We start from the raw sequence: 23,240 nt of genomic DNA, 5'->3' as shown, positions 1-23,240 counted from the left end.
TAGAATATGGCGTGCTTCCACCTGAACATCATTTTGGAAATCATTATAATTGAAGAATTTGGTGTTTTCTAGTCAATTTAGAAAACTCATATTTTCTGGTAATTTTGCTAATGAATTATTTTAACAGCAGTGATGAAGTTTAATTGTTGTTGGGTGGCATAAATACATGGAGTAGAGCTTATTACCATTCTGGATTTTAACTACCATAAATCAGATCTAGCATGATAAATAATCTTGGAATTTATGTGTTGCAAATAGAAGTTCAGTGTTAGATCAGCTAACATAATTAGGAATTTGGTATACAAAATTTAGATTGCCTGTCATATTTCATTAATTTGCATTTGAAGGTCTCATCAAAGTATATATCAGCTTGTGAAAGTTTACAGTTGCTGTTTGGAGTTGCACAATTGTTTGACAGCTGTTTACAAATATCCTACATTGCTGCTCAGCATTAATTTAATACTTCTATTGTTGTCTTATGGTCAGGCATAGATCAGCAAGCTTACTTGTAATTCATCATGCATATGCTATATCTGCTTTTTGTGATGTAAGTTGGGATTTTTTATCAGCATGAGGGTTTGAATCATGATTTTTTAGCCACTTGACGTTGTGATTGGCATTTATTTTATTTTCAATTTGTTGCCATAGTTTTAAATCTTGTTTTACAAATCAAAAAAATACAAAAAAAATTGAATGTTTCCATGTTGATTTTCATTGGGAACATTACACTAGCCAATTCAAGTGGCATGCCTAATTTCATCAGTACACTATTAGAGAGCCAAGTTAATTCTATGGAGCATCCAAATCTAAAATTTCTGGCGATGATTTTAGATAACAGCATCCTTATAGCAAAGAACAACCTATGAATCCCATGTTGGGCATTCCAATCAGAGGCATTGCCATAATGTTGAGAATAAAATAGTTGTGGACAAAAGGAACTATTGCCTTAAACTTCCAATAGCTTTGTCTGCTATGTAGCATGTGTCCTATCAACCATGATATATCATCAAGCCAAGTGTTGAAGCTTGTAATCATCCAAAATTTGGCAAGTTGTTTTTTGCTTTGACCATGACTTGGAAGAAAAACTTGGCCAAAACTGAGCAATTTACTGTTTCTGGTGTTTTTATGTACCATGCAACACGGAATAAAATACTAAGTATTATATCCTCTCTTGAACAAAGACTCCCCAAATTCTAAGTTGCGTTATCAAATGAGACGACTCCGAGGTTCTCGAATGTCAGGTCTTGACGTGCTCTTGGATAGACTCGATTGTTTGATGTGATATTGCTGGAATCACAAGGTGGACTTACATTGGATGCTTTGAATGTCGCTAGAGCGTGCAAATTAACTTGATTTGAAAAAAGGGAAAAAGGATAGGGTTAAGAAATCTAATCTATTCCTAGGAATATAAGAGCAATGGTCAATCTTTGATGAAATTCAACTAAGCTTTGCTTTGAAATGCAGCGAACATCTCCACAAGGCTAGTGCAATCTTCTAAGGATAGCTTGATAATTTTCAAATTACCACCAGAAGCATAAACACCATCAAGTTGATTCATATCAATAAGAAGTAATAATTGAAGTTAAGCTTGGTTGAGATGGATCGAGTTGACTACGCAAGGCACTTTACCATGGGCAAGGTATTAGTAGTATGGGTGTACGAATTTCAACATTGATCATACACAATCTTTCATTCAATTAACCAACATAAAATTAAATTGAGAAGTAGAGACCATGCAACTTGTTGAATCAACATATGAATTTCACCAATATTTTCAATGAAGTTTATATGCTTCATACAATAAAGTCTTGGCAAGAATCTTTGCCTTCTTTTCCTACTCTACTCTAACTATCTGCTATTGAACTCTTCTTGAACTATTGACTATTCTCTATTCACTATTAACCTTTACAAATGAAGAAGTGGAGCCTTATATAGTGCTCTCATTACAATTGAGTGGCTCGGATTGATTCACAATCAATGGCCAAGATTGAAAGACAGAAACCCTAATTAGGGTTTGTTACACCCATTGCAAAGCATTTAATGCTTGACCAATGATAGAATTGCATTTGATGGGACACATGTCCTTCCTTGAATAATCGACCAATAGATGACGACGGTAGGTGCATCGGACGTTGTGCCCACATGTGGTAGTTATCTCTTTGTTGGATGAGTTAGGTACATTGAATCCAGATGCCTCAACTTGAAATGATGTGATTGGATAAGTGATGACTACGTGCCACCTCAACTTGTTTGATCTTTGTAACTCATCACAAGTTGTAAATGAATAAGGCATATCTCTTGATACTCAACATTTCCAAACTCGATCAATGAATGAGAAAATGGTAGGAGAATTTCCCGAATTGCATCATCTTCTAACTTTGATTAACTCTTCTAAAACTATCTCTTGTCTTGATCATTTTTGTCTTGCAGCTTTTGTCTGGCTTTACTAGGAATGATTCTTGGATTTTCGAAGGAAATTCAAGATTGTAAAAAAAAAAAAAAACTCCCTCCTTGAATGCTTGAATGTTGATCGCTACTCTTTGCCTTGTCGATTTTTTTCCTTTCGACACCTCCATGGTGTGACATCCTTCTCTCATATCTATAAATGTGGATGCCTTGATGTACTTCATTGATGAATGTGCACCCTGAACCTTGATTTGCCCCCTTTCAGCTTGACTTGAAGCTCTAATCTTGATGAGGTTTGGTGTTATAGACGCCTTTTTTGTTCGAAACATTGAGCCTCTACTCGCAAGTATTGTTGAGCTCCTTGTAGATCTTCATGTTGAGGTCTCAAGTACTTTGAAATTTGAATGCTATCCATCTTTACATCATTTTCCCCTTGTATCCACTTCCTTGAATCACCATGAGTTGATCCTTCGTATGTCTTAAATCACCTTCAAATGATAAAATTCTTCCTTTATATCTTATGATTGCTTGTGTCCAGCTACTTCACTCTCTTTATTAGCCACCTGCAACACAAAGAAAGATACAATCAAACACAATAGATATAGTGATTTCACCCATTTTCAAATTTATAATCAGATATAAATGTTAAAACGATGTGAAATGATGTTCTAAGCATTGTTGTAATGTCTGACTTTTATCACTTCATGTCTGATTTTCCATTGCTACAGGTTTGATCATGGAATTTCGCTCAATCCTGCCATTGTTGCCTTCAAAGATGAACGAAATATGTCCCCAACTCAAGTCCAAGCGTCCCTAAGCAAGGTCTCAGCTCCTTTCTTACAAGTTGGCGCTATTGTTTTTCAAAACAAGTCATTTCATATTTGATGGTTGATCAAATGGAATGATCAACCATCCTTTATATGTATCGATCTAAAGGATGTGTTTCTTGTTAATTAAGACGACTTGTCTTGAAACATTTTATAAATGCCAACAATTGTGTTTTAAATGAGATGTCCTTGTTTGAATCGACTTTCACATCTTAATTGCACTGATGTTAAATGTCCCTCGCTCGCCTTGGAATGAGATAGCACCCTTTATGTCGCACTTTGTTCTTTCCCAAGGACGGGTTGATTGCTTAAATCACACTTTTACCTTAGGGACACATTGATATCTCTTAAGTCGCCAATTGGCTCAGCCAAGGGACACCTTCATCCCTTATGTCGCTCTTTCACTTTATCAAAGGATAGCTTGAATTCCTTAAGGTGCTCAATTGGCTAGGCAAAGGACAGATTTATTTCGTCAAGTCGCTTATGTCTTGAGCCAAGGGACAGATTTATTTCTTATGTTGCTCATTTGGCTAGGCAAAGACATGGCACAAGGCTTAGTCGGTGCTTTTGAACAGTCAAAGGAAATTGCAAGGCATAATTCGCTTTGTTTTTGTGACCAAATTTAGTCGTGATGTAGCCGGTGAAGTGGCATTATCAATGCCTTGATAACTTTTATCCCCATCGTAAGATTGGTTGGGCCCAATCCATGTGGAGGTAGTGGAAGGGGAGACAAATCCAATCAGTTGGAATGGATGTTCTGGGGGGTAAGGTAGAAGGGATGTGGTAAAGAGATGCCACGGAGGTAACTCAGGCGGTAAGAGGGTAGGGATAAGGTAAGGATGGGGTGATAAGGGAAGTATCGAGAGAGGGGAGTTATAAGGGATAAAAGATGCCATGGGAAACGAGAGGAGTGGAAGGGGGGTACAATGGAAGGATCAAGGTAGGAGGTAGTAAAGGAGTTGAAAGTGGGTAGTAGAAGCGTAGGCTAGGATGGGATCGAGGGTATGCTAAGGGAAGCAAGGGGTGAGGGGTGTGAGATGTAGGTTAGGGAATGAAGGAGATGTAGTTTAGAGAATGAAGGAGATGGACAGTATGAGACGTAGTAAAAAAGGTAGGAAGTGGGGGGAATAAAGTAATGGAGGATGAACGGATAGAAGATGTAGGTGAGGTAGTAATGGTAGGTGAAGGGTAGCAAAGGAATGAAGGAATGTTGAAAGGAAAGGGAGTCAGGAAGTGGAAGGTAAAGTACAATGGTCGAAAGGAGAAAGGAAGGAATTAAGGATGGAAAAAGGGAGGTGAGCGTGAAGGGAAGGAGGTGAGGGAAGTGGAAATAGAAAGGGAGATGGAGAAGTGAAGTGATTAGGCTTGAGCACCCACTGGCAATGCTGGGAGAAGTGGGAGCGATTATGCCTTAAGTCGCACGTTGGAGTGTTCAATGGACATGACATCGATGCCTTGGCTAGGCAAAGGAAGTGTTGTTAATGCCTTAGCTAAATTTGCATTTCAACCCTAAATTTGCAAGCAAACGATCATGATTATCACAAATCATTCACTTCCTCAGCCTTGAAAACAAACAGACCTCACCTTATCCTAAAGACAGAGCCTTGACTAGATTAGCTCTTAACCAACTATACCTCTTACAAATGAAAGGCTAACAGGTTAAGACTTAACAACTAACCTAGAAATCAGAAAAAACTGGGTGTCCCCATTTGCAATGGGGCGATGTGTGAAAACGTCACAACATTTACAATTATATGACAAATTAAAAAACAACTTTAATGGTTCTTTTGGAAATATAAAATTCATTTTCTATTTATCCTTGACAAACTCAGCCTTGTTTGGTAGTCATGACTTTGAACAATATAAGCCTTTCTTACCTCAATCAGGGCAATCAAGACAACTATGACATGGTGAGGAATGAACATGGTTCATGTCTCTAAACATAGTCATAAAACAGAGATTTGTCAAGCCCAAAAATTTAAAAAACATGGGACAGGCACATTACTAAATTTGTATAGCATATTTTTTATTTCCATCATATATACATCAAAGTTAGAATTTAATACATATTATAGACTCCAATGGTGTTGAGGGGTGATGTCGTTCATGGGGATTTGGACACACCACCCCCAACGAGGTTGATAGGCAGTGCCCCTTATTGGGGTTCTGTTGACGTGTATTTTGTACACAATCATATACAGAATAAAATACCTAAAGGTACCTTATCCTCTCTTGAGTAAAGCCTCTGATTGCTGAAGATATCGCGAAAAAGGATCAATCAGGATGACTTCAAGGTTCTTGTATGTAGGGTCTCTACGTGTGGATAAGCTCCAGTGGTATGATGTGATTTGCTGGAATCACAAGGGGACTTACATTTGATGATTGAACTTCTGATCTGCTTTGCTGGAACACAGGCTCTTACTAGCTTAGATTTGAAAAAATGGAAAAAGGATGAGGGCGAAGAGAGGATCTAATCCTAATACTAAGAATGTAGGAGCAATGATTGATCTTTGATGAAACTCTAACTAGGTCTTGTTTTGACATCGCAGGACCATCTCCACAAGGCTAGTGCGATCTTCGAAGGGAAGCTTTATGATGTTCAAATCATCACCGCAGGCATAGACACCATCAAGTTGATGCATATCAATGAAGAAGCGACAAATTGAAATTGAGCTTAAGCTGAATGATTCCAGTTGACTACACAAGGCAAGTCTGCAATCAACAAACTGCTAGTAGTATGGATATATGAATTTCACCATCAATCAAGCACATTTCTTCCACTCATCTAATCATCTACCATCTAGGATTGAAGACTCAACAAGAAACCATGCAAATTGCAAGAAACGACACACTTCACCATTACTTCAATGAAAATGGAGTTTGTTTACAATCAATGGCAACAATTTCTTGCCTTGTCCTCCTATTCTACTCTAATTACTATTCTATCAATTTCTAACTACTCTCTATCTACTAACTGCTTTCTATTATTTACAACTCTCTCTCATTAATTTTACAAAATGAAATGTCAGGGCTTATATAGTGCCCACAATTCAATTCGATGGCTTAGATCAATTCAAGATCAATGGCCAAGATTCAACAATGAAAACCCTAATTAGGGTTTGTTACAACCATTACATAACATTTAATGCTCGACCAATGATAAAATTGTATTGCTTGGACACATGTCCCCTCTAGAAAAATCGACCAATGGATAGCCGGGGTAGGTACATCGGAGTTTGTGCCACCTTCCATGAGTTAAGTACATTGAATCTGGACATGCTGAGGTGGACCTCACTGATTGGAGACGTGATGACTAGGATGCCACCTCATCTGACACTTGGTTGATACTCAATTTGGTAGCGTTGAGAAGTTATCTTTGATTAACTCTTCTAAAATTATTTGCTTCTTCAACGAGCCCTTGTCCTAACTCCATGTGTCCTTGATGTGTAGGATGATGATGTACCTCGCCTTGGAACGCTGGATTGAAAGAGGTCGCCCCTGCCCTGGCTTGGTCGTCCCGGCGAAGACCGTCCTTGATCCGGCTTGATTTTCCTTGATGAGATCTCCATTTGATGCCTACACAACATTTCAAAATTAGCAACATGATTTTGCAATGAATAACTAGATTAGAGATTAAATTTAGGAAACTTCATAATAAGTCCTTGAGTTATCATTTCCTAAACGACGATTGAGCTATTAGAATTCAAAATTTCAAAATTTAAGGCTATGACGATCAAAATTCGAAATTAAAACAAGGGATCCATATCGCCATACCTCTCTTGAGAGCTAACACTAGAATGCAAAATGAGGAATTTGCCTAGGCAAAATTAACGTTAGAAGCCTTCAACGTGATCTTCAAGGATAAGGAACGTCCTCTTTATCAATTCGCCACCCTTGGAGTCTTTGATGTGTTCTTCAATGTCCTTGGCAAGTTCGCCTAACTTGAAACTCGAACTCCTTTGATAATGCTTGTGCCTTCCTATTGATAAGACTCGCACCTTGAACACAATTCGCACCTCCTCTTGAATGATAATTTCGCACTTCCTTTGTAGACTCCAAATCGCATATGAAAAGATGATAAATGATGATGTGAAAATGAAATAAACTACTCCTCCTTTATAGGCGCTCACCTTCATATTGACCCTAGGCCGACTTTGGTGAATAAGGCAAATTTAAAATAAACTTAAAGGCCGACCTTTGTAAAATGAAACAAATTTTAAATCAAGCGCCCCATTTTATTTATAATTAATTAATTTAATGCCTATAATTTTAAATAAACTCGATTTTTAAAAGGCAAAAATTAATTAATAAAGACCCATGCGCTAATGTTAAATGCTAACTTTAATTGGATTTCAAATTTATCGATTTTTTCCTAGCATTTAATAAAATCTAAAGAATGTTTTAGCGCCAAATTTGGAAGATGTAAGGACACAAACCTATCGCTCTGGTCCCTGACTAAGGGACAGGAGCGAATTTGATGTTTAGTCTTGATTCTCTTGCCTTTTATATTCAAAAACATCCATCCTCACGTTGGGACTGGCATGTATGCCAAAAAACTCGAGCTTGATCGTCTTGATTTGGTGGATGAATGCCCTCTAAGGTGGATATCGCCCTGGTCCCTTGGTGAGGGACAGTAGCGAACTTCATGCTCTAGCCAACATTTGCTATCTCTCAAGCTTTACTCCTTGTTCATCACCTTGCAAATGATATCCTTGATCTTGCAAACCTTGACTTTGACGTGATCTTGAAAGAAAACGAATGATTTAATGAAAATCGCCCTGGTCCCTTGATGAGGGACAGGAGCGATATAGCTTCCTTGTTCAAATTGATAGTCTTTTGACGTTTGAAACATTTGCATATCATCTTCTTAAGATACCTTGGACCCTTTGTGACCTTGTACAACCTTGACTTGGCGTGAATTTTGAATGAATTGGCAAATATAGTAAATATCGCCCTGGTCCCTTGGAGAGGGACAGGAGCAAACTTCAATGTCTTAGGCTCATGCTTGCCTTGTTCAACTTGCCATTGCTTTCATCGTGTAAAATGAAGTCCCTTGGTCCCCTTTGGACACTTGAAACGTGATCAACATTCAAAATCTAAGCTCTCATGAAGATTTCGCTCTGGTCCCTGCCTGAGGGACATGAGCGAATTTGTACTTTCAAGCTCAACTACACTTTGCCAACTTCCAAATTTATCTTCAACGGTCTAGTTTCACCCTCCTTTCTTGCCTTCAAACTTAAAACTTGCTTGCTTTTGCCTCAATTTTACCTTATGAAGAATTTCGCTCTGGTCCCTGGGAGAGGGACGAGAGCTACAATGGATTTCGCCCTGGTCCCTGACTAAGGGACAGGAGCGATTTTGCATTTTGGTCTATTTTTCCTCATGTTTGTGCCTTCAAATTATATTCAACTGGTAAAAAGCACTTCCTTGGTTCTCCTCAAGTCGTCAAATCGTTCAAATCTTTCAAGGACAAGGAAATTTTGGATTTCAAGCTCCGGTCCTTCAGTGAGGGACAGGAGCGATTTTTGCCCTCCAGGCCCAAATGCTTCACTTTTCACCATGAAATGTCTTTGCTAGGGAAGATATCATCCTGCCTCATGCTATGAATAAAAGTTAATGTCCAAAAAAAAGGTCTAAAATTGTGCATATAAAGAAAATCGCTCTGGTCCTTCAGTGAGGGACAGGAGCGAATTTGACCTTCTAGGCAAAAACTTCATCATTTCATTGTTTTTGATCAAGTCTGGATGCTCTATCATGCTCATTTCGTCCTTCACCATGCCTTTGATGTCTCAATTCGTCCAAACACAGTCAGGAATGGCTCAAATAAGTATTATCGCCCTGGTCCCTTGGTGAGGGACAGGAGCGCTTCGCCTTGGTCCTCCTGAGAGGGACAGGAGCGAAATTCGCTCTGGATCCTCAGTGAAGGACAGGAGCGAAATTTGACTTTTCGAACTCTCTATCAGGATAATTTTTATGGAATATAACGTTTAAGTATAAGTGACTTATACTTTAAGTTATATTCCATATATACTTTCAGGATGTTTGAGAGTGGTTTCAGACCTCCAGGAGTTATATTGCAAAATCTAGTTTTTTGAGGTTTTTCAGTTTCCAGACTTAGTCAAATTCAGGATCAGGACATTCCAGACTTAGCCAAATTTCAGGATCAAGACATCACTCAAGCCGGACTTGCTTAGCCATGCGATCACCTGGGCGACACTCAAAATGCAAAGGCTAACTAACAAAACCCTAAAAGACCAAAAAAAACAAACCCTAAAAAGCAAAAAACATGGGTCCCCATTTGCAATGGGGCGATGTGTGAAAACGTCACAACAGGTTCAGAGGCAACAACTCCAATGGACTGAAGGGGTAGCGCCCCTTGTGGGGTTGAGGGGGGCGGAGTCCCTGCCTCCAAGCCCCAATTAAGGTCTTTGGAACAACACAAACCTTCATGGTGCACACCATTTTCACAGTTTAATCACGTAAGAACAAAATTAGGTGTTTGGTGCTTTTATCTTTATAAAAATGCTTTCAAAATCATATAAAATTTAAAAATTAGGTTAAAAAAACGAAGTCATACTCTCTTTCAGGCAATTTTTTCATGAAAAATCGAGAGTTTTCAGCAAGTTTTTGGCAGGTTTTTCCCAAAAATCACCGTGAGTTTTTCAAACAATTGCCATGACTTTTGGATCGTGACTTTGTAAGTACTCTGCAAAGTTTTCAACTAAGACTCTAAATTCTTTATCGACAAATCCAAGGTTTTGAGAATCTTTCTTATTCAATAACTCAGTGACCAACATATCAAAAAAATGAAGATCTTGTATTATATTTCTTTAGTGTTCTCTTTGAGATCCAAAGAACATAGAATCTAAAGGGAAAAAATTAACTATGTTACCCGGGGACGCGTGCCCGGTATTTTTTTCAGCTGTCCCGGTCCTAGGGACAGGGGACTCCTAGGGGACGTCCCCATAAATTCTGCATATAGACAGTTAATTTTGACAATGAATTCTATAAGCAATTTGACTTTGAATTTCAATTTAACACAAATTTGCCATAAGAACTCTACTTGTTCTTATATGTTAAGGTTCTATAATGGATATGTGCATGTTTTATCCATGTTTTCATATGAATATTTAAAATTTCCCTATATATTTTAATTTTCCCTACTTTTATATAGCCGTCCCCTTTGCCGTCCCCAAAATTGGCAAAAAAAATCACCGTCCCGGAAACGCATACCCCCGTCCCTGTCATCCCCGTCCCGGAAACTTGGGGTAACATAGAAAAAATATCAAAGAAATTAAGGAAAATCTGATGATACAGAATTTCCAAATAGTTGAATCAATATTTGGGAAATAATAATTTTTTTAACAAGGTCTTCTTCTAATATTCTCCTACTTTATAAACTTAAATACTGGTTCCCCTACTTTATAAACTTCAAAACTGGGTTTTTAAACTTTAAGTATAAGGCACTTTGACAGTAATTTCAATAAGCCTAGCTAGACAGCCGTATAAATAGGAGTTAGTGAGGTCTATTATATCATATCTATGTGTAACTTAAATCAACTGGTAAATGTTATAATTTTTCTAAAAAAAAGAAAAAATATAGAAACAAACCAATTTTAGAAACTCCTCCCAGGAATATACTGTGATTTCCAATCTGAGAGCTTCTTCCTCTTGTTCACTGGTAAATCTTGTGAAGGAAACCAGAGCTGTTGTCAACCAAAAAAGTAAAAAAGAGAACATAGGCATGAGCAACTTAAGCTAAATTTATAATAGAATGCATTGTATTAAAAATTTAAAACTAGATTTTCACATTTCTAAGCCAATATTGAAGTGTATTTCACAAAGCTTTAAAATTTGAAATAAATACTCACTCTTTACTTGTCCAGTACCCTTGTGCAAGGACTTTAACAACTACAGAAACAACAACGATATTACTTCCGAAGTCACAATCTAAGAAGACATCTTTTAACAAAAAACTTGAATCAGAAAACAAGATTTTAGGCATGTCTTTCTAGGATAAAAGTTATTTTAAATGTTACTTACTTCAGGAATCTTTATATCTTGAACAAATACAATGCTAATTTCAGCGTGGCTTAAGATGTACCCAACAGCAGTTTCTCCTTTTCTCGGAACACCCAAGAAAGTAGCAATGAATAGTTAGAAGAAAGCCACACGGATTGGCATAAATAAAAATAAATTTTTCATAACAAACGAAAAAAATAGAATAATCACAAAAATTTAACCATTTTCTATTCACAAGAAACAATACTTGAATCTATAAATTTACCAAGTGTATCATAGAGAGGAACACATATAATATTGTGACCACAGCATGCCTGCAAGAGGAATTTATAGTTATTAGTTTTTAGGATTATCCACATATAACTTCTGATATCATTCACGTTTACAAAAAGCTATTACTGTTTTGCAGGATCTGACAATTTCACAAATCAACTATATATCACTTCATAATGGTCACAGAGTTTGCATGTGCATTGATTACTGAGGTGAATCTCATTGCAAGTCTCAGTCCCAAACAAGTATCTCTGTAAAGTAATGAAAAGACTTGTATTGCTGACTATTCAACTTGAAGAAGACTAAAGGTTCACTAATTTACTGGCACAAGAAAATTATGAAAAGCAGCCAAAAAACAAAAGTACTCAAGACAAGTCTTCAGAAAGAAAAACACTAAAATGTGCAGAAACAAGCTACATAAAAACTACCTGACAATTACTTAATTAAAAGTTAGCATACTCTTGGTCCTTGGATACTCTTTGATATGGTAAATTGAACAAATGGAGAATAAACTACAAATAATTTCAAGAAACAAAAATTCTTCATTCATTACAAACCTCCATTGCTATTACCCACTTAGGGCAATTTGTTGCATAAATCCCACATCTTCCTGCCTGCAGTACCAAACAAATATCAGTCAAAAACGTATGAATTGGGTACTCAAAAGCATATTCTAGCAGGCAACAGCCAATGAAATTGCCAAATCTCATCCCATCAATGAAAAAAATGTCCAGGTAAACACATGCAGTCAAAGACCTATTTATTTCTTTTTGTGAATAATGAAACAATGCCTTGGGCTACATTGAAGTGTTTCTTGAACTTACTGGCTCCACGCCACATGCACGCATGGCAGCTCCTATCTTCAAAACTTGATCGTAAACCTCCCCATATGTTTGCCATACATATTTACCGGCCTGTATCAATACAAGTAGTAAATTTAACGACTTCTTGTTAATAAATTAATAATATACATCTTTCCCGAACACATTTACCAGTAAACAATCAAACTTACAAGGGAACTCACTAGTCATGTGATCAAATATAGCCATAGAGACATTATCAATCAGAAATCTAGTTTAGAATGCTCAATGGACAGCAGTTTTCTCCAACTAAATTATATTTTAAAAACTCTAAGTCACATAAGGATTATAGTCAAGCGATAGGAAAAGTAAAAACTAGACTTTATGAGCTTCCTGTCAATTATCAAATACATAAGGTCATAAAAGAACTAAAACTAAAAATTAGCGAAGCAGCATCTCACAGGAGCCATATTATTAGCTCTTATATATAAACTAAGGAACCAGTCCAAGGGATCGAGCTTGCTTGGTTAAAGAATTGAGTTCTCAATGTGGAGATGCAAGTTCAAATCTCAATGAAACATCTAATATGGAATTCTAAATTGTGACTCTCGGTCTTCCATAATTGTCTTCTAATGATGGGAAAACTGAAAACTATACTTCATGAACTTCTAGACAATTATCAAATACTAAGATCATAAAAGAACTAAAACTACAAATTAAAGAAGCAGCAATCTCCAAAATGTACAAGACAGTAACAGGAGCCATATTATTAGCTCTTATATATAAACTACAAGGAACTCATCCAAGGGGCCAAGCTTAACTAGTTAAAGCATTGAGATCTCAATGTGCGGACCCAAGTTCAAATCTCAATAGGACATCTAATATGGAATTCCAGGTTGCAACGCTTGATCTTCCATTATTGGCTTCTAATGAGGAGGTAGTTTCTAAATAATTGGATTTCTAAGTTGTCTCTTGATTTTCCATAGATGGTTTCTAGTGTGGTTGGTTGAAAGAAGATGATATTATTCTCATGTTTGTGCTCACAAGAGCTTGTATTGGTTTCATGTTGATGCTCGTATAAGCTGAATATTTGTAAACAATTAACAATATTGAAAAAAAGGAACTTTTAGAACCCTACTTTGAGGGACCACCTACACCACAAAGATTAAAAAAAAGGATCGACGCCTTATGGAAAACAACCACCATAAGAAAATAGATCCTCACACTAAGAAACACAATTGTTGTTATTGAAGTTCTTCAAAATATCACTTGAGAAAATATTGAGAAGCAAAGGGAATTTGATACAACGAACAAGGTGAAACACAAACCCATCTAAAACCCATAGTTGCAAAAATAAGAATGTCAAAGAAGTATTACAATACTTCCAGCCACAGAGATTAAAAAAAAAGGATCAACACATTATGGAAAACAACCACCATGAGAAAATGGATCCTCACACTAAGAAACACAATTGTCGTTATTCAAGTTGTTCAAAATATCACTTGAGAAAATATTGAGAAGCAAAGGGAATTTGATACAATGGCCAGGGTGAAACACAAACCCATCTAAAACCCATAGTTGCAAAAATAAGAGTACTTAAATCTCAAATAAGTGTTTCAATAGTTCCAACTAACCAATATCTTCCCTTTCAGAGGAATGATAAATAACTCGAAGCACCAACCCAAGTACAATTTGGACATGTTCAGAACTTCATAGCCAACATGTTACTTCAACAAGTAAACGTCCCAAAAATTAGATCAGAATTCATTATGGTGGCTGTAGACATAGGGGTACAGATATTTCTATAGGGGCAGAGATTACATTTAAACCCAAATGTGCGAGTAAATGAATAAGGGTATCTTTTATGGGTAGGGAGACATGCCCAAAGTCCTTGCCTCTATATGGAGATTCCCGATGATCATGGTTGGTACATCCACAAAAGTAACCCAGTGCATCCAATACTATTAGAAAAAGGGCGACTGGTGCACCATATGTTAATATGCAAACCCAACAACATTGCAACTATTTTGATTTTGATACCTGAAAAATAGGGAGATGCAATGTGACCACCAAATATAAGGTACATATGATAATGATGTCATAATGCACAAAGAAATAATCTCCTTGAAACCCAATAAGGTAGTAGTTAAATACATAAACTTTGTGGAGATGAGGTCAAAATTCATATATTTGAAGAGGTCAAAGTTTTAAAAAGCTAAAGATGATCTAGCCATACTCTTAGCATCCCAAATTGAACTTAGGAGGTTATTCTTAGAATACAACCCTTGCAATTTGATACCAGTCAAGGAATGTACAGATGAAGAGCCTAAAACACAGGCAAAAGGCAAATTTCATCCTCTAGATGATGACTTGCAATTATTCTACTTAAGTATTTACAAGATATCAGATTGTGCAAGATCTTAAAATTTTATTGCAAGCTACCATTTATCAAAGTAGCAGTACCAACCACCAATAATTCACAAAGAATTTGATTTAAATTGAAAGTTAGTGCTGACAATCTTCACTGCTAAATTTTGAGGGGATGTTCTGTAAAATACCATTATCTGGACTGCAACTTTCAAAACATTGAATACTAACAAAATATTTCCCACATATACAGAGGCAAACAATCTACAAGAAAACACATATAATAATCATATTCATGAATGCATAACAGCAAAACTCAACCAGTAACTCACCAGCTATGAAAACCTAGGCGTGCAAGTAACTTATGGTTGGGTCATTGACAATTTTTTAGCAACTCATCCAAAAAAGGAACCAAACTCAGGGACATGTTGACGTTTTTTAGGACAGCGTCCAACACAGAATAAAGTTCCCAATGGTCAATTCACTCTCACTTGATCAAAGTTAAACCGTATGCTAAGATTACAATAAGATCAAACAGATAACTCCAAGGTCCCTTCGTGCAATGGATGTGACTCAGTTGGCTGATGTGTTTTAATAGTAATCCAAAGGGGCCTTACATATTCTCAAAGAAGATTAGACAATTGTGCAATTACAAGGAATTGACTCTCAGATGATTTAGCTTTGAATGGCTTACTTTTTAAGATTTTTGGATTTAAAACACGTGGAAAGTAAATGAGAAGGGTTTAGAAAGCTACACTAAATCTAGTTTAACTTAATCTAGAGCTAAGAAACAAGGAGACAGGGATTGCTCAAGTGAGACCAAACCACACTTTGCGTTACCAGCGTAGGACAACTACAAGAAGGCGGTGCAATCTTCAAAGGTTGTGCATTAATTTTTCATATCATCAATGAAAGCTATCAATTTGAACAACATTCACCTGATGATCGAAGTTAAGTGTCCATGTAGAAAAGCTCTGACGAACCTTGCATAGTTGATAACAATCAGCTACCAACCAAAGGTATGAGCAAGGGTCTACACTATAAACAATCTCATCAAATCTCGTTAGTCTAACAACTTTAAAGAAAATCTAATCTAAATGAAGAGAGCAAGACCATACAAATTGCTAAAATAGAATAAGAATACACCATCAAATCGAACAATGTATTAAGTTTGCTACTTCAACAATGTTAATGCAACAATCTCAAAAAACAATCTCTCCCCCTCTTACAAATGAGGGGGGTCACCCCTTTATATAGGCAAACATGAGGACATGCAAACCCTAATTAGGGTTTTACCCAAAAAGATTCCCCACACATGATGCAACAATGTGGGAATCTACAATAAATGCCCATGAAGCCCATATACAATTAATTCAAACATGCCCACAATAGCATCCATTTGTGCATTAAATGCACCATTTACATCAAGTTCACTCAATATACAAGGAATATTCTTCATGCAAAAACGTTCATGCAAACATAAATGCACACCATTCCTTCAGACGACGGCAACATGCGAGAGGAATCTATCATAAAATTATAAATGTGGCCGCTACATGCAAAAGATTCTTTGTAAATTTAACATGCATTGACTGGGCCGCCGCTTAGTCAAAATATTCCAACAATACGTGTGCCACCATTACTCAGTCAAAAGATTCTCGTCCAAGAATGGACAACCATTATCTCGTTCATTAATGGCATAACAAATAGATTTGGCGATGACGGCTTCCAGTTCTCCTATGGAAACATTTGGCACACTCTCAATCTTGAACTCCATCAAGGTGATTTCCTCTTCACTCTTGGAGAAGAAGTTCTCCCATTCTACCATCATTTCCTGCGTCTTCTTCATTATGCTGGAAAATGAAGAAACATTCTCAAAATGTTCCTTGGAAAAGGACCCTACAAAGAAGAATTGATGAAGAAACATTCTCAAAATGTTCCTGGGAAAAGGACCCTTCATTGATGAGATCACCTCAGGTGTCAAAATGTTCAATTGGTCAAGAATAATCAGTGATAATCTTCACGAACAGCTAAAGAACTTGGAAAGGACAAAATCATTTTATCAGTTCCTACATTGTCTACCTGTTGGCTAAAAATTACAGATACACAGGATTGATTTGCAAAGTCGTAGTAGGCATTGAAAAGAATGAGTTCAAGTCCTATGACTGTTACCCACAGCTGCAGCTCAGTGAGAAGACCCGTTTCAAGCGAGTAAATGATGCATTCATGATGTATATCACCAAAATATTGCAGGGTGAACCCCATCAAAGGCCAAAAAATAAATAAGCAAGTATGGATCTTGGTTTATCCGGTTTCCTACATTTACATACATAAGAATTCAAGGTTTTACTGGTTGTCCTTATCAACTTCCAATTTATCCTACCAACAGAATGGTCCTTCTTGAGGTCCTTCGACAGTTAGAGACTTATCAAGGTATAATATCCTAGATATTTTTTTTTTTGTTTTTTGGACCAATAATAAACATCAACCAACAAATAACCCGTTAAGGTTAGAAAACATAAACTCAATACTTGCTAGAAATTGCAACCCTTCCACTTTCTGATCACCAAGTGCCCAATATGGGAAGGTGAGAGCATACGGTGAATAGGGGATCGTTAGATCTCAAATCTGCTGAAAGATGAAGTGAAATACAATATCAGGCAGCAAGCCAACCCCTTCCGCTTATCCAACGGGAAAGCAAGAAACTTGGCGATGAACCAACCAAGAGAAACACACAAGGAAGCAAATCACTCGACCACGATATTTCAGCAGGAGGACTGAAATTACAAACAAACTCAACCATTTATGCAACGGAAGGACCATTACAATCAATCATCACTCGATCGCTTATGCAACGGGAGGACTGAATTACAATTCAATTGAAATAGGCGGCAAGCCAGCCTCTTCCACTTTTCAGCGGGATGAGAGTTTACAAGCCAGAATTGGTTAGTAGTACTACTACTTAACCTTACAATAATCAAGATAGTGAGAGAAGAAGAGTAATGCTAAACATCCAAATAATAAGCATGAAATTTCTGCTAACATCAATTGGTTGTTACCACGTATATTGGTCTTCCTTAACTTCTATATATATTTCTTCTATTCTTCTTATTTCATATTCTTTGAGTGAAGATTTACATGACTTTATGCTGTTGAATTTTTATTAGATCTCGAAACTACATTATCTTTTCTTTAATGGTTAATGGATGGTAAATAAAATGTCAGTTTCCACTTTAATGGCTTAGTAGTATGTACTTGTATCGATATGTTGAATTCTGATTAAAAGAAAAACTTAGGATGTTGAAGGTGCATACTGGTTCTCAGAGGTCTTTCTCGGTTCATCTTTCCCTTTCAAAATTTGTTGATTTCTACTTTTTCTAGTAGACTAAGTCATTACTATGTTTAAATTAGTTGGTGATCCCATCAATTGTGTTATAAAATATAAATCTCGTCTCATTCTTAAAAAAACCCCACAAATGAATTGTACATACTATAGCCATGTGTATGTTCATTCCACAATCTAGCATTGAGGGTTACTTCTAAGTTACAAGATGACACATGGGCATCCTGAATCCACCCTTTGAGTCAAATTATTGTCATTTGTCCAATTTTGGTTTCTTTTGGTTTGATTGAGTCAATAAGGTCATATAAGGCCATTGTGGGTCATTTAGAACCATTATCAAAAGATTTGGGTCAGTAGGTGTCAAAAACGCAAAATTTGTCAATGTTGCTCAAGTAGTTGTCAAGCAACCTTGTCATATTTGTCAAACTGGTTGTATTTGTTAAAAATATGATTAGTTGGCAGTTGGAACAGTTGGGAATGGTTAAAAATGTATTAATCTGTACTCATAACTCGAATTTGAGGGTTGGAGAAGGATGGAATGATAATAAAAATTCATTTTAGCATATTTTAATTTGCATTTTCTTTGTGTTACAGTCTGCAAAAACCTTTGGTATGGACTTGTACGGTACATTACAGCCCTAAAACCAATAGGAAAGGATGAAGACATGAATCTAGTTTCATTTTCTTTTTGTTTGATCAAATTTCATTAAGATTTGAATGAGTTATGCAGTTTTTGGTGACAGCAAGTCTGTTTTTCTGAGTTTTCTTTTTGCTGCTATAGTCTGAAAGTGTTGGTTTGTAGAGGCTGTATGTCATTGGTACAGACCTGCACCCATATGGTAAAGATAGATCTTTGTCTTACCTTTAATTTACAATTGGTTTCACAAGATTTCATTGAGAATTGAAAGAGCTATAGGCATTTTTGGCAAAAACTGTCCTGAAACTACCTAGGGTTTCCAGCGACACTAAAATATTCATTTCTCTTGTTTGGCATGGTGCAAAATTCTGAAAATTTCAAGAAATCTCTATTTTTGCATCCTCTAGTGGATTCCAAAATCTCATCTTGATATCTTTTGGCCACGAGAAGTTATGGGTAACTAATATAAAGAACACTCTGTTGATTATTATAAAGAAGAGTGTCAAAAAAGGAAAAAGGCCTATTGTTAGATGGTTTGACAAAATATTTACATAGTTTGGTTGGGTGCAGAGTCCATGAGATATGTTATGAAAGAATTGAAGTGTTCAAGAATTCATATATGATGTTGTCCTTAATTGTTGAATGCCTACTAGGCAACTATAGCAATGTTCCCAGGTTGAATTAGGGTGCACCAAGTCACGGTTTGCAATGAGTCTTTCTATGAAAAGTGTAAAAACAATCAAGTTGATCTAAGTTGAGTTTTTCTCTGCATCACAAGAACACTTCCCCCAATTTAAAGAGAGATTCACCTTACAATACAAATTAAAGCAAAAACAATATAAAAAATAGAAATGTCCTCAATAATAGTTCAAAAATCTACATCTATGTATTGCTAGGCATTCACATATTTGACAATCAATAGACTCTTGGATAGAGACCAATAGATACTGTGGTGGAAAGTATACTAATAAACCACAATGGTCTATTAGTATGCAATCTTACCAACTCATAATTGATACTGGTAGAGCATTTCATTACACAGTTATATAGTTTATAAATCTTGCACCATGACACATTGTTTGTCTCCTATCCATTTAAACATCGATTTGATTTTATTATTCAATCATTCTTTCAATTCACTTCAATCCATTTTGGATGTTTTGTCCACCAATTGGGCCCAAATTGAAGGCATCTTAGAATATATCAATGTGCATTGATGGTTATATCTCATACATTGTATCATGTCCTAGTTATATAAAGTAGCTCACTTCAATCCTTCTTAATCTTTTGTATGCTAGTAAGAATTTCGAACTTGAAGCTTTTTACCCCTCATCCTACATCTTTTGCACTCTCGATAGAATAAAATCATGCCAAATATGCCAACTTAGAAATGTTCTAGAAGATGTATGAAATCCAAAATCAGTCATATAAGACAACTCATATAACATATTCAATCCATTCAAGAATTATTGAATTAATACACGCACAGACCATTTGGAAGCCAAACGCCATTTGAGACAAGTAAATCTAGCTATCCCCATTTTTAAGAAGAAAGAGAAGTTGATGTTCTACAAAACTACCTTAACATTGCTTCCTCGTATTCTACAATCAATCAAATTTTAAATCAAGGAAAGTTCATGTATGTTCTTTTGATAGTTTCCTTGTTTGTAAAGAAATAATGATGGCGATACTCTACACAACTATCTTAACATCAATTTATCATATTGTGCAATCAATCAATTTCTAATCAAGAAAAGATTGAATTTGTGCTCTTGGGAGTTTCCTTGTATATAATGAAATGATATAACTTTTGCATGGCTTATAAGAATGATCATACACTTCTATTTACCTAGAATGGTTTTGTTCAAACAGTGAAATCGATCTACTACCCCGTGAGAAACAAGTCTTCCCAACTTGATCAAGCCCATGACTAATCTATTCAAGAATATGATTTCTTATTGTATAATTTGTATTCTAGGTTGAACGTTCAAGTGTAAAAAAAACTCATTTTAAAATATTTTCCAAGCTTGAGAGTGAGACCATACAGCTGAATTTATTTGGACTGCATATCTTTTCTTTAGGAGAAACCTATGTTAATGCTTACAACTTTGCAGTAGAATCCAAGCACAGTTCTATAAAATATACCAAACTGTCCAAAAAATTATTGCAAAATAAAAACTCCAAGTATAGAGCCAAGCAAAATGTGATGCAACAAGTTAGAAGACCTCGACATCATTTTCAAAAGAACACTAATTGAGAATGAAAAGAAACAATCAAATACTTGTGAGTGATGCATAGAACATAATTCCAATGATACTCTACCAAGGAATGCAATGCTTGAAACGATATCACAAATAGAATTTCCACATTCTACAACCCTAGCACCAAATAAATGAAGACAAATCATGGATTGTAAAGCTGAATGCCGTGTTAGCAATTATCGATATAACTTAATCTTTTAATTTAGATTAAGAAACATAAAAATTGTTCCTTCAACTTGGGTTAGTTGACACCCTATAATATTTCATTATTGAAAAAGACTCTACCTAGAGCTCCTAATTTATACTAAATCAAATCAACGGATGAATCTTCCAATGATGCCTTACCCACAAATATGCAATATTGGATGCTTCATGTTAGGTTTTGAAAGGCATCATTCATTGCTACCATTAGAGCACAATGTCAAAATCCTTTTCAAGTTGCAATCCTTTTTTACGTCACAAACATTGAGGCATGTGATGCTCTACTTGGTAAACCCCATACTTTCTAATGCCAAGAAATCTATAAGTTAAAACTAGAAAATTATTGGCATACATGATAGTAAGTATAACTATTATATAGCAAAAGTAAATACATAAGGTTTTAGGAATTAGTACTAAAAAGTTCACAAAGCTAACGAATTGTAATAAGAAAATTTTGTTCTTTATTATCATGGCATTTGGATTTAATCCCGGTGAGATATCGATTCCGCTATTGGCCCAGTTGATATATTCTTACTGGTTAGTCTGGCAATGTGTTGAGCGAAGTTGGATCAGATTGTGGTTGATTCCCATGACTTGCGGATCGTTGATTTGTGTTTCTTGTGTCTTGTCTGATGTTCCCGGAAGACCGCGTGATGTTTTGTGCATTGGAAGTTGTTCTAAAAGATTTGAGCCGACTTGTTATTGTTTACACATTTCATGAACCGGTTGGTCTTTGGGCAGACTTGATCAAGTTGTTATTATTTGTGGACAGTATAAATACAAGTTTATGAATCATTTTATAAGACTGAAGACAAAAGATAGAGGACAAAGTTTAGAGATCGAGCGAAGATGTAGAACTAGCGAGATTATGGTCCGGTGGACTGAAGCCGGAAGGACTGAGGTCTGGATTAGGGTAGAACTGGCAGATTGTTTCCAAAGGCCGATTTGATGTGTACATGATCTGCGGATCTGAAATCTATGTTGTAAGCATTGTTTGTATCCTGGACTATGATCCAACATGTGGCATATGTAATTCTTCAAACTGTCATAAGAATTGTTCATATTGTTTACCAGTTATGTATTTTGTGATGCTATCGGTTGCTCTTTCTGTTATATTTGGTGTTGTGTTACCAATGAGGGGTATATTTTGCATTGTGTTTGTGTTAGGCTGCAAGGATGGGCTGTCCTTCATTGGATCTCCATTCCTTGACTGCATCACAATCCATCCTCAAGTTATTAGATTAAAAGAAGTGGTAAACAAGTTGGTTGTGCATCTACTCATTAAATACAACAAGAAGAAATTTGTACAACTCTACTCAACACAAACCTTTTCAAGTTTACCTAGGGTTCTCACCATTACAAGCTATTGACATATTATTTTTCTTTACAAAAGGATCTTGTTCCTCTCAAAAGTTAGAAAATTGCCAAGTTCATCTAGCATATTCTATAATAGGAGTAAAATATTTTGTATAAAACCAATGCTACATAAAAGAACCACAATAATAAAATTGTACACCACACATTTAAGGTTAATCATAAAGTATATGTAAATTTGTTAAAGGACATCTACACAAGTCCTTAGTGCAAGGATTGTCCTCTCATTGTATGGCATGCAATATTCTTAAGAGAAATGAGCATAGTGCCTTTCACCTTAATCTTCCAACTTATCCTAATATGGATACAATTTTAAATGCAAATCTCTTGCACCACTAATTTCTACATTTATTGGAGACAAAATGTTTTAGCAAAACTTTGCCTAGAGATTAATCTTGTTTTTAATATTTCATACAATTAGAAAAACGAATTGGCACCAACGTCAAATGCATAAAAAATAAACAATTCCTCTATATCGAAACCTTCAAAGTGGATGAAGTTCCTTTGCAAAGAAAAATAGTTCACAAAAATAGAAATTTCTAAAAATATACCACATCATCCATAACTTACAACAATGGGGACCTATTGATGGCGAAATGTTGCACTTTCGTCAGCACAAAATAAAATGCACCAAGTACATCTTACTCTCTTCCATAACGAAATCGTGTATGCCATCTAACTATCCAAACATGATAACCTCGAGGTTTCCAATGCCAGGTCTTCATTGAG

General features: G+C 36.0%; 1 protein-coding gene across 1 annotated transcript in view; it reads right to left on the bottom strand.

The window, feature by feature from the left end:
* LOC131030332 (long chain acyl-CoA synthetase 4) overlaps positions 1-23,240 on the bottom strand; it is a 91,805-nt gene that overhangs the window by 42,352 nt on the left and 26,213 nt on the right. The window contains exons 6-11 of the mRNA XM_057961073.2: positions 12,353-12,442; positions 12,086-12,142; positions 11,521-11,569; positions 11,277-11,353; positions 11,105-11,144; positions 10,845-10,939 (exon numbers count right to left, since the gene is read on the bottom strand). Of these exons, the coding sequence (XP_057817056.2) occupies positions 10,845-10,939; positions 11,105-11,144; positions 11,277-11,353; positions 11,521-11,569; positions 12,086-12,142; positions 12,353-12,442 (408 nt within the window). The remainder of the gene's footprint in view (positions 1-10,844; positions 10,940-11,104; positions 11,145-11,276; positions 11,354-11,520; positions 11,570-12,085; positions 12,143-12,352; positions 12,443-23,240) is intronic.

The sequence above is a fragment of the Cryptomeria japonica genome, chromosome 1 (assembly GCF_030272615.1).
Source record: "Cryptomeria japonica chromosome 1, Sugi_1.0, whole genome shotgun sequence".
In the NCBI taxonomy this organism is placed as follows: domain Eukaryota; kingdom Viridiplantae; phylum Streptophyta; class Pinopsida; order Cupressales; family Cupressaceae; genus Cryptomeria; species Cryptomeria japonica.
Note: the sequence above shows the minus strand (reverse complement) of the source record. Positions and strands in the feature narration are given on the sequence as shown.